Source organism: Mustelus asterias, chromosome 9 (genome assembly GCF_964213995.1).
Source record: "Mustelus asterias chromosome 9, sMusAst1.hap1.1, whole genome shotgun sequence".
NCBI lineage: Eukaryota > Metazoa > Chordata > Chondrichthyes > Carcharhiniformes > Triakidae > Mustelus > Mustelus asterias.
This window is the reverse complement of record NC_135809.1, coordinates 52076703-52094418: the sequence shown is the minus strand read 5'-3', so window position 1 is coordinate 52094418 and position 17716 is coordinate 52076703. Positions and strand designations below refer to the sequence as shown.

The 17716-nt window shown below is 40.5% G+C and overlaps 1 protein-coding gene across 3 annotated transcripts in view; it reads right to left on the bottom strand.

Moving 5' to 3' along the window:
- LOC144498689 (protein FAM3C-like) overlaps positions 1–17716 on the bottom strand; it is a 67520-nt gene that overhangs the window by 39624 nt on the left and 10180 nt on the right. For 2 of the 3 annotated variants that reach the window (XM_078220192.1, XM_078220193.1), the window contains exon 2: positions 636–697. In XM_078220192.1, coding sequence (XP_078076318.1) covers positions 636–648 — 13 coding nt within the window. In that variant the 5' untranslated portion in view covers positions 649–697. Of the gene's footprint in view, positions 1–635; positions 698–8922; positions 9022–17716 lie in introns of all 3 variants that reach the window. The other variant, XM_078220191.1, reaches the window with a different exon arrangement.

Sequence of the window (17716 nt, the reverse complement as noted above, 5' to 3'; positions counted from 1 at the left end):
TCAAACTTACAACAATTTGTGTCAACAAAATAAATAAAGGTATCACATGATAATGTTGATTCATGCAGTCAGCCACTAGGTGCCCATCTATTATTCCAAGGGCTGTTCCCGGGCAGCAGAATGTAGTTACTATTCATAAAACCCAGTCATTCATGCAGGAATCCCAATTGCTTCCCAATAATAATGGTACCATTTAGCAGTTTGGTGGGGTGCACTGCACTTACATGGAGTTTGTTCAGTGGTGGTATCAAATTTTCAAACTGTTACCTTGATAATTATTTTTGCATTTGAGGGAAAGCATCTCAGTGCCAGGGTCAGTGGCATGCTTATAAATTTGGACATTTGACAGCAAGTGTCCCCAAATGCAATACAATAAAGGTGTAATATTCCTCTATGCTAATAATGTATCTTTTTCACACATAGAGCAGAGCCAGAAATCAGCTTGACATTTTATAAAATTTCCCACAGCCGTCATCTATAGTGCAGGCAGACAACATACAGCAAATCCATGTACCAAATGGTGGTTCTATGCAGCTCCAAATTTAATTTCAGACAGTCTTGTTCTGCAGCACTGTTACAATGGGACAAAGCAAACGCTGATAAGTAAATGTTATTCTACATAGCGGATACTTTACCTGACAGTCTCATTATTCCAGCTCTAATTTTACGATGTATCAGTCAGCTGAAACTGTTTTTCCTATAAGAAAAATAATTCAAGGTTAATTCTAATAACACAAATTGCTTTATAATAGACATAAATAAGAATATTGGTGGTTTAAAATATGATTCCAATAAAACTATTCTAAATCTGCAGATGTTTACAGTGCCATAGCGCAAGGTATATTATAAGAAGTCTCACAACACCAGGTTAAAGTCCAGCAAGGGGCAGCACTCTGAAAGCTCATGCTACCAAATAAACCTGTTGGACTTTAACCTGGTGTTGAGAGACTTCTTATTGTGCCTACCCCTTTCCAACACCGGCATCTCCACGTCAAGGTGTATTGTGGTAGCTATTTTTCAAATTTAAAGTTTAAGTCGAAGAGCAAAGACCTGAAGTATGAGGAAAGTCAGACAGAAAACGATTACACAACACAAAGCTTTGTTTTAAAAGGCTAGAGTAGTTTTTTTTTTGGGGGGGGGGGGAAGCGGATCATAGATTGAAGGTATGAAATGGTGCAATGAGTCTCTTACCTTAATTTTACAATGAGTTGTCAATCAGGATATATTTGACCCTGCAAAAACTAGAAAGTGTTTACATCTAATAAGGGCCCATAATTAGCTTCAGCAACCCTGAATTAGGAAAGGGTATAATACAAATCAGAGTCCATGACTGACGGCTATCCATTTCTGCTGGATTGTGTGTACACAGAATTACTTGAGTATCATCTTCAACCACTTACATAAATTGTAAACTGAGAAAGTAAAAACTGGGAGTAATTCAACTGCCAAACTTGTTGGCTCTACCTTGGTTGCAACGTCTCCATTTGTCCCTCAGTTGATCCTATTTGCTATTCATTTACATGATACAGCATTCCTATTTGGGCTTGTCCAGCACTAAGTAAGCTGATGGATACTCAACTGTATGCAACCTTGCATATTAAAAGACACATTACAAAAGGAAAATACTGCAGATACTGAAAATCTAAAATAAAAAAAGAAAATGCTGCAATCACTCAGCAGGTCTGACATTTGCGGAGAGAAAGTCAAAGTTAATGGTCCATGTCAACGACTTTCATTAGAACCATGATGGAAGGTCACAGTTTGAAATGTTTTTGTTTTTCTCCCCAAAGTTGCTGTCTGACCCGAATATTCCAATTTCTGATTTTGTCAAATACATTGCTGACGACTGCTCTTCCATTGCTATCAACTCTCTGCAACATAATTCCTCCACATCTTCACTATACAGGTGCAGTAACAAAATTGGCGAATGGACATTGTGTCAAAATTGTGTGGAAAATTCATTTTGATTTCATAAACAGCAAGGTGCTTTTCAATACACCCAATATGGTTAATCTGCCCGGATTCCTTCCATTCTCACTAGCAGTGGTGTGAAGAGTGGATAGCAATTTCTCCTATAAATCACATCATTTCTAGCCAACAGATGATCAACCAAGTCTCAATTGATCACGTCAACTACTGTAAAACCGACAGGGACAGCATGCCTCAAACATTCATCTATGGAACAACAAATGTCCTGGATAAAAACAAACCATGTCCTATATAAGTGTTAGGTCTTAACATGAACAGCTAACATGCATTGACTGATAGCTGATCTAACATGCATTGTAGAAAAATAGAACTACTTGAACTTAGAAATAGAAGGCCAGAATTTCAACGCAGACACATGTCCAAGGCAACACAGATAAGATTTATCAGTGGATAACCTGGGAAAACTGCAGGTGTTCTCCTTCGAACCAAGAAGGTTAAGAGGAGATTTAACAGAACTGTTCTAAAATCATGAACAGATTTGATGTGATTAAATAAAAGTGAATTGTGTTCTGTGGCAGTAGTGTCAGTGAGTGTAAGGCCTAGATTTGACAAGATTGGCAATAAAACCAAAAACAATTTTTTTTTTTAATGCAAAAGACTGTGAGCTGGAATGTACTGTCAGCAAGGGCACCGGAAGCAGATTCAATTGTTACTTTAAAAAAGAGGTTGACAAATACTTCAAGGGAAAAAAAATACAAGGCTACATAGAAGAGGTGTGGAGATGGACCAATTGGACAGCTCTACCAGGGAGATGGCAGTTTTCCCAGGTTATCCACTGATAAATCTTATCTGTGTTGCCTTGGACATGGGTCTGCGTTGAAATTCTGGCCTTCTATTTCTAAGTTCAAGTAGTTCTATTTTTCTACAATGCATGTTAGATCAGCTATCAGTCAATGCATGTTAGCTGTTCATGTTAAGACCTAACACTTCTATGGTTTGTTTTTATCCAGGACATTTGTTGTTCCATAGATGAATGTTTGAGGCATGCTGTCCCTGTCGGTTTTACAGTAGTTGACGTGATCAATTGAGACTTGGTTGATCATCTGTTGGCTAGAAATGATGTGATTTATAGGAGAAATTGCTAAATGAGCTAAATGATGACTTCCTGTGCTGCATCATTCCATAATTCCAAAACATTGCTGTGGTTGGCTAGCTAAAACCTTTTATGAGCTAAGGAATAAGGATAAGCTCTACTGGTTATTAACAGATTACAAGCTTATTGGCCATTGTAATTGAGCTGCCAGCTTCTCAAAGGCTGTGAAGAAAACTTCTACATCCTCTTTTTCTTTAAGGATGAATCAGGAATGCTTTAAGAAATCAAAACTTGTCTCTACAGTAAGGCTATTTAAATTACCAGTAGGTAAAATCAACTACAATCTTTCCCAGTTCCCAACCCTTCTGTGCCTGTAACACCCTCAAGCTTTTCTAACTGGAAAGCATGCTCACTCGTTCTCTCTTCTTGGAATTCCCTTGCCTTCCTTTTCTCCTAGACTTCCCTTTCTTCTCTTTTTCCTGGAACTCTGAACTCTAGTCTCTGCTTCTCTTAAGCAAATTTTGACCAGGTTAAACTGGTTTGTTTCAGGTCTGTATCTTTTATCTGAAATTTGGGGCAGCGCAATGGCACAGTGGTTAGCATCACTGCGCCAGGGACCAGGGTTCGATTCCGGCCTTGGGTGACTGTGTGTGTGGAGTTTGCACCTTCTCCCCGTATCTGCGTGGATTTCCTCTGGATACTCCGGTTTCCTCCCACAGTCCAAAGATGTGCAGATTAGATGGATGGCCATGCTAAATTGCCCCTTGGCGTCCAAAGATTTGTAGGTTAGGGGATTAGCGGGGTAAATGTGTGGGGTGGACCTGGGTAAAATGCTCTATCGGAGGGAGAGTCGATGCAGATCCGATAGGCTGAATGGCCTCCTTCTACACTATAGGGATTCTATAGAGTGAGGCCAAGATACTCAGCCAGCACCTTCGGTACTTTGGGCTTCTGTTTTTTATTACATCTATTAATTTCCACCTACTTATCTATGACTTTTGGTTGTTCGATATGTAGGGATGCGAATTTTGACCAAGTTAAGTCCTCCACTTGCAAAAAGGCTTTTACATCAAAAGCAGCTACCTTACTTTCAATAGTTAGCATTCCAAAGCTTACTGCTGCAATCCCTGTGTGTTTGTATTTCACAAATTATGGCTGTAATTTCTCCCTCTACTTTCCATTCCCCAGAAGTCAAATTCGACATACTTACACTGCATTTTATTCCAGATTGCAGCCCCAATTTTTTTTTCCCCCACAGACAGAATTTGTGTGTCACTTCTTACTGCCTGTCATCAATACATTTGTATGCAAAGGATTTCTTAGATGAAGTGGATGCTTTAGATGGAGTGAAGGTCTTGTAAAGCAGAGGATTCTCAGTAAAACTGTGAGGAATCTTGTAGTTGAATTTCTAAGAGGTTGGTTCTTAGGTGAACTTAAAGTTGGAACCAATTGGAGGGAGTCCCTTCACTTTCAAGGTATTGCTGTTTTTTAAAAAAACATGGCTGCTTGGATAAACTGCAATGGCTTCAATGGCTTTCAGTGAAATGCTGTGAGCAAGCAACTTCTTGTTGCATGTTTAAAGTAAGCAACAAAATGGCTTCTCATCATGCCCTTTTTCCAAAGAGGGCATTGTATTGATCATACATCCTATGTGGCTGTTTGACACCTTGAGTGTTTATGGTCTTTGTGCTTGAATGGCCCATTCAATTTGAAATGACCCCTTTAAATTAATTTCAGGAAAGGCACTGATGCAACATCGAGAAGGCTCCTTTTGTTCTTGAGGCAGGATAGTGTTTTCAATCGACCAAAGTCAGGCAATACTCAGACAGCCTATAGGCCTTTGAAGCCTATAGTCCAGTTTTAAAAAATATAAAGTATTTCCTTAAAGTTGATAATATACCGGAATATGATATCAGCATTCCCTGAAAAATTGAATTAGCAGTACTGAAAACCTGCAATGGACTGAGGCAAGAGTCTTATTAACTGAGCCACACTGACTTTATGGTTTAAACTATAATGACATCATTCCACACAAGAGGTGAGACCATACAAATCTCAAAAATTAAACAATCTTTTACAAATGCCATCTAGCAATTTCTTATATTATTTATCCAAAGGGTTGAGAGGGGCAGGAAGAGAGATGAAAGCAATATCCACAAACTATGTACACTTCTCTCCTTTATTTATCTTTCTTCCTGTGAACACCTAGTCAAATCCAATAATTCCCAAGCCCAAAATGGAGGTAGTCAGTTTCCAAGGCTCTCACTTTAATTCGAGAAGCCCAAACAAACCTGTGGTGCAATCAGGTGTGTAATTAACAGGGCGTGTCTGGAATATTTACACAAATGGTTTTTTATTACTGAAATACCTGCACTATCGTGATGTATTTCCAATTACACTCTGGTGAAGTTGATCTTTCACATTTAGAATGAGAGTTTAGGAAAGCTGGCCAATGAGATAAATCTCTCTGTTCAGAGTGGATGAGAGGTTGTGGGGTGGGTAAAATACCCTAAAGTGCAATGAGTTTGATGGTATCTATTCAAGTTTTAGTTACTGTGATCCTTGATTTGCTCATAAGTGTAGTGAAGGGGTTAAAGCTGGAGGCCCATTTCTGCGCATTTTCAAGGGAAACCTCAGGGACTTTTAAATTCAAGAGTGCAGTTCACAGCAAACACACTTTTCACCCTTTGTTACTGTAATATCAGTGAAAAATCTTAAAAGAAGTTACTAACAAAAGTCATTTATCTCATCCTTCAAAAGGAATCCATGTTTCAGCACTGTTATTAACTTCTTGCCATTCAGAAAATAATGCGATCCATCCTTTTGTGCATGAACGTGGAGAGCCTATTTTCCTACATTGAAATCCATGTGCCACAGTTTTGCCTGTTCACCTAACATCTCTTGGTAGCTTAATGCTTCCATCTATATTGCTTACAATGTCATCTAACTTGCATGATCTGCAAATTTTAATGCAACTTCTTATTTCATCAGTTGTCTTCTTCTTGTGCAAGACTTCTTGCAGCTTTACAAATCTAAAATCTGAGTCACATATTCTGAAGGATTGGCGGCTGAATTTGCTTCAATGCATTCAAACTCTTTCAGTGTATTTGCCTTCTGACGCAAGTCAAAAGGTGGAATATTAGACAAGGACGTTAACACCCTTTGTACGTTGTACTTTGTAACACGCCTTTGTAACAGGTCACAATGTACCGCTAATTATCTGAATTGATGTGATGAGGGCAGTCTCCAAGCCCTGTCTTCCCATGCAGGGAAGCAGAATTCTGCTGAAGAATGCACAACAACAAAGCTAGTGATATGCAAAGTATGTGTAGCTGGTACTTGCTGATTTCTGGATAATGTTTACCCTGCTCTTGGACTTTCCCATGTCCCTTTTTTGATGCACACAGTGCATGAAGCTGTAGTCCAAGGTGACTCCAAAATATTTGGGGTATGGTTTGAAAGCAATTATTTTACATTTTTTTAGTTTTGAGATAGTATACATAAAGCACTGACTGAGATAACAATAAAGAGTTAAATAATTCTTAAAACAAGAGAACAGCTTACACATGTGAATGCAGTAAGAGAATTAAACAAGAAACTATGATTTTAAAACATATATGCCGATATTTTAAATGTATTTTAAATATTGTATGAATCATTGTTCACTTTGGCCAAAGCAAGTTACCGAAAGGTGCGATGGGAAAGGTAAATAGTTGAGAGCTAAAGGCCTGGGAACTCATTACCTGGCAAAATTCATATCTGGACGTTTCTTATGAGGGAACATATTTTGCAACAATAATGAATAGGTTCAATCACTGCCCAGACATAGAATAGATATGCCCTTGGACGCAGGAACACATGTCTATTCAGCTTGGCGGGGAGCTGTGGGAACATCCACTTTGACCTTTACAGTGGCATTTACCATAACCTGGCAACAGGGAAGTAGCTTTAGCCATAAAGGGTGTTAACGTCCAAATTTAATGGATGAATGAGATACCATTATGCTTTAATGCCATTAGCTGAGGTACTAGTTAGAGATTTATACTGATGTCTGTATACTAAATGAAATTAATTTTAAACTAATGAAGGTTGGGAAATCTGATAAGCAAAATGTATAACTTCTGTTCTTTTTAATTGATAACTTCAGAACTTGTCCGAGGGGTCTGGGTATTCTGTATCTGACCATCCAGGTGATTTCTCTCATTGACCACTGGTCTTTAATAAATTTTTACTTTTGTACTGTGACATTGATTTCCTGAGTCTAATTGCTACCTTGTCCAAAACCCTGCTAACAGGTTCATTCTTGACTTCAAAAAAAGACCTCGAGTTTGCTATTAGCTAGTCAGTTGTAGAAATGGAAAGCAGTGACTGAGAGCTTAGCTGAGTTTGGGTGGAAATTGTATTCCAAGTTCCAGAACAAGCTACTGCTGAAATCCTCAAAGTTGGATAATTGGGTAGCAAGTGCCAAATCATCAGTATAGGCAAGAGGCGATGAGATGCATGTTGCTCAAATCAATGTTGAAGACAATTGAAGTAAGAAGTCTCACAACACCAGGTTAAAGTCCAACAGGTTTATTTGGTAGCAAATACCATAAGCTTTCGGAGCACAGCTCCTTCGTCAGATGGGGTGGATATCTGTTCTCCAACAGTGCACAGACACAGAAATCAAGTTACAGAATACGAATTAGAATGCAAATCTCTACAGCCAGCCAGGTCTTAAAGGTACAGATAATGTGGGTGGAGGATTTGCATTCTAATTAGTATTCTGTAACTTGATTTCTGTGTCTGTGCACTGTTGGAGAACAGATATCCACCCCATCTGATGAAGGAGCTGTGCTCCGAAAGCTTATGGTATTTGCTACCAAATAAACCTGTTGGACTTTAACCTGGTGTTGTGAGACTTCTTACTGTGCTTACCCCAGTCCAACGCCGGCATCTCCACATCATGAAGACAATTGAAGCCAGTGAAGTTAATTGCAATAATGCAGATGAAGCTCAGTACAGAGCAGCATAAAGTGATACATTTAGGAGGATTGATAAGAAAAGTATGTTATGAATTTAGAAGACTGCGGTTGAGCAAATGTATACAAAAATCTTTAGAAGATGCTACGGCAAGGTGATAAGATGGTTAAAAAAGAACAAGTGACTTAGGTTTTAATGAGAGTAAGAGAATACAAAAGCAAAGAGCTAGACCTTTCTGAATCACTAGTCAGGCCTCAGGTGGAGCACTGTGGACAATTCTGGGTTCCACATTCAAGGAAAGATGTAAAGGCCTTAGAAAGGGTACACTAAAAGGAAGTTTACCAGGATGATACAAGGGATCAGGAGTTCAGTTATGAAGGGAAAGTTAGAATTGCTCTCAATACAACAGACGAGGTGACCTCTCAGAAGTTTTGATGGTAGAAAGAAAGCAAAGGATGAGAGTGGCCGAAGATTACAAAGGTCTGAAAATTTTGTATGATGACCATCCTTATACACGCTATTGTGCAAAACAGTATAGCACATTTCATGACCTATAATGAAACAAAGATGCTTCTGGGCCACTTCAAATAGGTAAAATCTTTGTTTCCCGCTTTGTTTGCCTTCTATTACTGCCAAGACTGTGGACCAATGGATTTTATAAAATCATCAAACTGTCCTGGGAATTTCAACATGTCAGGTTTCCATGCAATTAGCACATATAACACAGGATGCAGTCCATACCAACAACAGAATGGTTCCAAGAATGTGAGGTATTAAAAATCAGAGGTACATGAGGAAGTGATGGCACAGGAGAGTGAGGGAGAACTTGACTGTCATTGTACGACAGACCGGGGCAGGAAATGTAAACAAAAATATGCAACACATAGCAAATCCAGAGTTGTAAACAACTAAAAGAAACAAAGCTAAGCGTATTTTACCTGAATGTACAAAAGATTTCCAACAAGATAGAGTAAACGTGGTTGCAGGGTGACCAGATGCTCAACATTCCAGGGTATACAATGTTCCAAAAGAACAGGCTAAAGGGGAAAGAAGGTGGAGTAGCATTGTTAATCAAGGAAGGTTTCAGAACAGTGCTGAGTCAAGATACAAAGGCAGTGGATAGTGATGTAGAATCGATTTGGGTTGAAATCATGAATCACAGGGAAAGGAAGACAAGGTTGGGATTAGTCCCACAAAATATGACCTCTCAAGAAGTCAGGGCGTAAATGGGGAACTATCAAGGGCATGTTTGGTGGGAACTGCAAATAACATGGGAGATTTTAATCTACATATTGATTGGACAAACGAAACCAGCAAGGGGAAGCACATAAGAATTTATGGAGTGCATCAGGGATTGCTTTTTAAGCAGTACGTTGTGGAATGTACTATTTTAGATTTGGTTTCTGTAATGAAGGAGGATTAATAAGGGATCTTGTGTTATCCCTAGGGGTAGTGATCACAATATGATAGAATTCCAGATACAGTTTTAGGGTGAACACCACATCTTCATAACCATGAATCATAACCTTAAATAAGGGCAATCATAATGGTATGGGGAGTTGTCGTCGAAGGAGAACTGGGTAAACAAGCTAAGATACAGCTCAGTAGATGAGCAGTGACAGATATTCAAACAGCTGGTCCAAAATGCTCAGGACGTTACCCCAATCAAAAAGTGGGGCTGCATGAGAAAGAGGAAAATCCATGGTTAACAAAGGAGATCAAAGATGATGTTAAATTCAAAAGCAGGATATATAAAGTGGCAAGAGATAGTGGTAGACAAAGGACTGGGAAGCTTTTAGGACCCAGCAGCAAAAGACTAAAAAGCTCATAAGGGAGAAAATTAATTTTGGGAGAAAACTTGCATTCAGCTATAAAAATAGGAAGTGGGCAGCTAAGGTAAGTATGGGACCTCCACTGAATGAGGCAGGTGGATTGGTAATAGCAAACAAACAAATGACGGACATGTTAAATAATTTTTTTTTGCATCAGTCTTCACCTTGGAAGACATTGCAAATATTCCCAAGTTATCAGATGGGCTGATTTCAAATAACATGGTAGAACTTACAAAGATCCTGATGACAAGGGATAGAATATTAAAGAAACTCAAGGCTCACCCTGAAACTGTATCTGGAATTCCATCATATTGCGGTCACTACTCCTAGGGGATCCTTAACACAAGATCCTTTTATTAATCCTCCTTCATTACACAAAAGGCAGGACCCGATGAACTGCATGCTAGGGATTTAATGAAAGGGGTTTAAATGAAGGGGCTGCAGAGATAGTGGACCTATTGGTTTAAAATGTTTGTATCTCACTAAATTCTGAGAGGGTACCAGAAGATTGGAGAACAGCTAAAGTGACATCCTTGTTCAAAAAAGGAGAAAGGCAGAAGGCTGGGAACTGTAGGTCAGTTAGTTTAACATCTAAAAAATTGGCAAGATGCTGAAGTCAATAATCAAAGAGGAAATTAGCTCATCATTTAGGAAAGCTTAATACAATCACACCTAATCAACATGGTTTTATGAAAGATAAATCATGTTTGACAAATTTGCTCAAATTTTTTGAGGATGTAACAGGGAGAGTAGATAGTGGGAAACCTGTAGATGTAGTGTATTTAGATTTCTAAAAGGCATTTGACAAGATGCCGCATAAGAGGCTGAGGAAGTGTGTTAGCATGGATTAAAACTGGCTAGCACACAGTAAACAGAAAGTTGGAATAAATGGGTCCTTTTCAGTGTGGAAAGATGTAACTCGTGGAGAACCACAAGGATTAGTTCGTGGTCAGCAATTGTTTTCACTATTTACATTAATGACCTGAAGGAAGGAACAGAATGTAAGGTTTCCAAATTTGCCAATGAAACAAAAATAGGTGAAAGGGCATGTTGTGATGCTGCATACTTTGAGTGTCGGGGTGAAAACCTGGCAAATGGAGTTTAAAATGGGGAAGTGCGAAGTCATGCAACTTGGTAGGAGGATTCAAAAGGCAGCTTATTATCTAAATGGAGAGAGACTGCAGGTGAGTGAAGTACAGAGGGATCTAGGTGTTCTAGTGCATGAGTCCCAAAAAGCTAGCAGGCAGGTCTAATAAGAAGTTAAAAAGGCAAACGACATTTTGGCCTTTATTGCAAAGGGATTGGAGTTTAAAAATAGGGAGATTTTGATACATTTGTACAGAGTGTTGGCGAAGCCTCACCTGAAATACCACATACAGTTTTGGTCCCCTTATCTAAAAAAGGATATACTAACATTGGAGGAAGTCCAAAGGAGATTCTCCAGGCTCATTCCTGGGATGAGAGAGTTGTCGTATCAAGAGACTAAATAGTCTGGGTCTGTATTGGGGTGGCATGGTGGCACAGTGGTTAGCACTGCTGCCTCACAGCACCTGGGACCAAGGTTTGATTCTGGCTTTGGGTGCTGACTGTGTGGAGTTTGCACATTCTCTGTGTCTGCGTGGGTTTCCTCCAGGTGCTCCGGTTTCCTTCCACAGACTGGCCATGCTAAATTGCCCTTTTGTGTCCCAATATGTGTAGGTTAGGGGGATTAGCAGAGTAAATATGTGGGGTTACAGGGATAGGGTCTGGGTAAGATGCTCTATCAGAGAAAGTCGGTGAAGACTGGATGGGCCAAATTGCCTCCTACTACACTGTAGGGGATTCTGTGATTCTATTCTATGATTCTATGTATTCCTTGGAGTTTAGAGGAGTGAGGGGTGAGCTTACTCAAACATAAAATCCGGAGGGGACTTGACAGGATAGATGGCGAGATGTTTTCACTGGTGGGACAGTCTCGCACAAGGGTACATAGCTACAAGATAAAGGGCCAGTCATTTAAAACTGAGGTGCATAGAAATATCTTCTCGCAAAGGGTGATGAATCTCTGGAACTCTCTGCCCCAAAGGTGGTGGATCATTACAAGTATTTAAAGTGGAGAAGGATAAATATTTGATTGATTGAGGAATAGAGGGCTATGGAGAAATGGCACAGAAAAGGAATAGATAATAGGCCGGCACAGATCAGCCATAATCATACTGAATGGCAGAGCAGGCTTGAAGGGCCAGGTGACATACTCCTGCTTCTATTTCTTGTGTTGTTAACATGACCTTGCTCAATTATGTAAATCATAATCAGGGAAGTTTCATTAAGGGGCAAGGTGTCACCACCCATGAGCTAAGGTTGACATCTGAAAAGTCTCTGCTCATCACCCAAGACAAGGTAATTCAGTCCCAGTCAAAGCATTTAACTTGAGTCCAGGATACCAATCTTGCTTCGTTCCTTAGTATTTTGTCTCTAATTTTGATTCAAACTTCCCAAATAAACAGAGATCATTCTAATCTCAAACTTCAACTATTTGACACAATTAAACAGAACTTAGCTTGGTGTAAGATAGTGTAAGGTAGTAACAGACCAAATGAATTTCTGCATTTTGATCATTTCTCTTCTCATTTGTCAGTGCCTCCCCAGTAACCTTCACCAAAGGTTTATTTACTTAAAAGTAGTAGTCAAGATCCTGAGAGCAGAGCAACCTATCCACTAGTCTCAAGTCAGAAGTTTCCCAGGTTCATCTGATCTCTGCTAAACTGATTGATTTTTATTGATTCAGTGGAACTATGCTGCAGCCAAGAATAATACATTCAACTCTCTGTTTGATCCAACTCAATCAGAATGAAGGTAGCCATATTCCCCAAAAGTATATCATCCCTCACTTACAATTTTAAATATCACTAGGCTGATTATAATCCCATGCTCAAAAGATGATGCACTGGATATGGGTGTGACAATCCCAGACCCCGTTCCCACTCGAACAGAGAAGCTAGTGCACCCAAAGAAATGGCTGACCAAGTACAGACTCCCACCCCTCACCCCAGCCTAGTAAAGACTCGCACCAGAAAATAGAGCACGAACACTGGAAAATTACCCCATCTTACTTCAGAAGGTGTCCCTGCCCCTAATTTAAGGGTCTTTCCGGCAACACAGGAGACCATTTGGACCAATGATAAATTAAGAATTAAGGTTTGAGATTACGGTGGAACCTACTGCATTCTATCATGGAATATTATTTATTAAAGCTTTCACTGAGCCATGTTATGGCCAGTACATTGTTTAACTTATCAAAAGTGGGCAACATGGAACACATATTTTAGCTCAGTTAAGGATTTATACTTTCACATGGGCCGATTATCACGCTCTGCTGACCAGCCTTTCAATATCCTGTTCCGATCCGGTTAGTCATGATATGGAGATGCCAGCGTTGGACTGGGGTAAACACGGTAAGAATTTTAACAACACCAGGTTAAAGTCCAACAGGTTTATTTGGTAGCAAATGCCATTAGCTTTTGGAGCGCTGCTCCTTCATCAGATGGAGTGGAAATGTGCTCTCAAACAGGGCACAGAGACACAAAATCAAGTTACAGAATACTGATTAGAATGCAAATCGCTACAGCCAACCAGGTCTTAAAGATACAGGCAATGTGAGTGGAGGGAGCATTAAACACAGGTTAAAGAGATGTGCATTGTCTGCAGACAGGACAGCCAGTGAGATTCTGCAAGTCCGATCCGGTTAGGGCAGCATGGTGGCACAGTGGCTGGCACTGCTGCCTCATAGCACCAGGGACCTGGGTTCGATTCCCGGCTTGGGTCACTGTCTGTGTGGATTTTGCACATTCTCCCCTTATCTGGTTGGATTTCCTCCAGGTGCTCCAATTTCCTCCCACAGTGCAAAGACGTGCTGGTTAGGTGAATTGGCCATGCTCAATTCCCTCTTCATGTACCCGAACAGGCGCCGGAGAGTGGCAACTAGGAGATTTTCATAGTACCTTCATTGCAGTGTGAATGTAAGTCTACTTGTGACTAATAAATAAACCTTACTTAGGGACCAATAACTTCTGTTGCAGTCTAAATTTGAAATCCCAGTTACTTACAATGATAATAAGTCCACAAGACTCCATGGTTTTAAACAAACAGAAGAATTTTTACTATATAAACAGTCAATACTATCTACCTTACATTCTAACATTCAGAATTAAAACAAGGTGAATGTGAATTAATGGGTAAACATCGGTCAAACACAAACTACACACTAAATGGCAGGTACAACCAATCCAAATCCAATGAATTTTCTCAGCAGACTTCAATGATCACAGAGTCGTAAAAAAATCCTTAAAACTCTGGCTTCCTCGTGAGGCATTTCAGCTCCTCTCTGTCAAAGACTTAGTTTCTGAGTCTTGCTTCAAAAGCTGCTCCAATTCAAGACTATATCAATGGATGCCACGGTGGTTAGCACTGTTGCCTCACAGCGCCAGGGACCTGGGTTCAATTCCAGCCTCGGGTGACTGTGTGAAGTATGCACGTCTTCCCCGAGTGCTCTGGTTTCCTCCCACAGTCCAAAGATGTACAAGTTAGGTTGATTGGCCATGCTAAATTGCCCCTTAATGTCAGGGAGAATTACCAGGGTAAACACGTGAGGTTACGAGGATGGGGGCTGGGTGTGATTGTTGTCGGTGCAGGTTCGATGGGCCAAATGGCCTCCTTCTGTACTGTACAGATTCTATGGATTCTATGACTACTGAACGCACAATTGCTCAAATTCTTCACCGGAGATTAAACTTCACTGAATTCACAAGGCTGTATTCTATCAAATCACTGGCACAATCCCAGCTCACTAGCTGCACTGTCACAGAACACAACTAAGCGATATTGCCTCAGCTTCGCCGAGCTGCTCCTCCTCCCGGGCGTCTCTGAGCCCCAGCTCTCAAGCAGTACAGAGCTATAAACTGGTCCTGAGCTTTTCCTGTGCCCCAGTTGCATGAGTTATGAGTTTCTTCTTTTTCTGCTCCCAATCAACTTGCCACGTGGGCTCTAGGTTGCACTTAAAACCCCAGTTCCTCAAGGCAAAATATTGCCAATGCTGGAATCTGAAACAAAAACAGAAAATGCTGGAAAATCTCAGCAGGTCTGACAGCATCTGTAGACAGAGAATAGAGCCAAGGTCTGGGTGACTCTGTCAGATTTTCCAGCATTTTCTGTTTTTGTTACCCTAGTTCCATGGTTGGTTTTCACACCCTTCCCAAGCAGCTGTCAAAGGAAAGCTAGAACTGAGAATGAGCATCCCATCCCTGTGCCTGCGTTGGAGCTCCATGCAAGCCAGTTGTATTCCTCTGCCTCCACACTGAAAACACACAAACGGCGGCAAAATATTTAATCCTTCACACCCCTGAGCCTGCGACGACATTCCTGCTGTATCGACTATAATCTCTCCCTCAACATCAACAAAACAAAGGAGATAGTCATCGACTTCAGGAAGCACAGTGGAGGACATGCCCCAGTCTACAGCAACGGGGAGGCGATGGCCTAATGATATTTTTGCTCGACTATTCATCCAGAAACCCAGATAATGTTCTGGGGACCTGGGTTTGAATCCCGCCACGGCAGACGGTGGAATTTGAATTCAATAAAAAATATCTGGAATTAAGAATCTACTGATGACCATGAAACCATTGTTGATTGTCGGAAAAACCCATCTGATTCACTAACGTCCTTTAGAGATGGAAATCTGCTGTCCTTACCTGGTCTGGTCCACGTGACTCCAGAGCCACAGCAATGTGGTTGACTCTCAACTGTCCTCTGAAATGGCCTAGCAAGCCACTCAGTTGTATCAATCGCTACAAAGGCTCAACAACACGATTCAAGAAGGTAACTTACCACCACCTTCTCAAGGGCAACAAATGCTGGCCAGCCAGCGACGCCCATGTGCCATGCATGAATTTTAAAAAATGGGGACCAAGTAGAAATGGTCGAGACCTTCAAGTTTTTAGGCGTCCAGATCACCAAAACCTGTCCTGTTCCCTCCATGCTGACATTATAGTTAAGAAAGCTCACCAATGCCTTCACTTTCTTCAAAGACTAAGGAAATTTGGCATGTCCACTACGACTCTCACCAACTTTTACAGAAGCACCATAGAAAGCATTCTTTCTGGTTCTAACACAGCTTGGTACGGCTCCTGCTCTGTCCAAGACTGCAAGAAACTACAGAGGGTTGTGAATGAAGGCCAATCCATCACTCAAACCAGCGCCCCACCCACTGACATTGTCTACACTTCCTGCTGCCTCGGAAAAGCAGCCAGAATAATTAAGGACCCCTTACGCACCCGAGACATTCTCTTTTCCACCTTCTTCCTTTGGGAAAAAGATACAAAAGTCTGAGAACACGTACCAATCGACTCAAGAACAGCTTCTTCCCTGTTGCCATCAGACTTCTAAATGGACCTACCTTGCATTAAGTTGATCTTTCTCTACATCTTAGCTATGACAGTCATACTACATTCTGCACTCTCTCGTTTCCTTCTCTATGTACTGTATGCTCTGTCTGTATAGCGCGCAAGAAACAATATTTTAAACTGTATGCCAATACATGTGGCAATAATAAATCAAATCAAAGCCGGAACGAACACAATCCAGTCACAAAATAAGAGCGCGTACCCCACCCCCACTGCCATGGAAAGCACCTCCACCACAATACCGGTCTAGAACAAATCTCTAAGCCCACCTGCCTCAGTTGGCTTGTACTGATATTACCCTGACATTGGAAGAGGTCCACAAAGTTGTAAACTTACTTTCACTACGTGAGCATCTGCAAGATGCAAGCAACTGCAAGTGTTTTGAAGTCACATTTGCAACTTTGGAACACTATTTGAAGTTGACAAGAGGGGAACTGGCTTCTACAGAATTCTTCCAGTGGATGAGACTAATATAAAAATCCAAGGTAAGGAAAATACAACCATCATTTGAACATCACAGATATATCAAACAATAACAGCAAAGGAATGCACTACCTGAAGGATTGGAGGGGGAGGGGGGTGCAGTGAAAAGAGGCATAATAAATATTGAGTGATCAGCATTGCAGTCTGAGTGCCTTAGCTGCCAGAGACAAGTAGAATGCTTAAACTGAGAATTAGAACTGAAGATTGATCATATCCACAAACCTGACAGAAAGTGCATTTTCTTTTGAACATTGCTGGAGCAATATTTTGCTTTTAAACTGCTGACTAGAACGTTTTCTGTTTTAAATTTTGAGCACTGAAACGATTTTGCTCCTATGAAATTTAACTGTTCTGCCTTTCAGGAAAAGCATTCAAACTTGTGAGTGGAGAATAGCCAAGAAATATATAAACCAATAGATAAATGTTGTGCCAGTCAACATTCACAGGAAAGCACTTTGGCTTTTCCAATAAAGATTGCAGTTCAAATAGGCTAAAGAAGCAACGCAGAGGCAACTTTGACCAGAGCAGCAGTGGAGGAAAAGGTTAGCAAACAAGGAGCAGGTCAGTGTCAGAGGACAAACAGTCAACGATGAACTATTTATTTTCAAGATGATTCTATGATGTTTAAAAAATAATAATTGCAATCTATTTAAAATGTCAACCTTAAAACAATGGTAAAATTTGCATCCAGGACAACAAAATCATTGGTTAATGATTGGTTCCAGGAATGACCACAGAATAACTTCAGTGCAGTACTGCTTGTTGGAGGTGTGGTCTTCTGCATGAGATGTTTAAACACGCTAAATGCTCAAGACGGACTAAAAATCCCACAGCATTTTTCAAAAAGGAACAGGGGAGATCATTCAATGTTCCAGCCAATTTATCCTTCAATCAACACAAAATAACACAGGTTATTCACTAATGATGCTTTTGTCAACATAATATGCACAAATTGACTGCCACAGAAAGTCATAGCT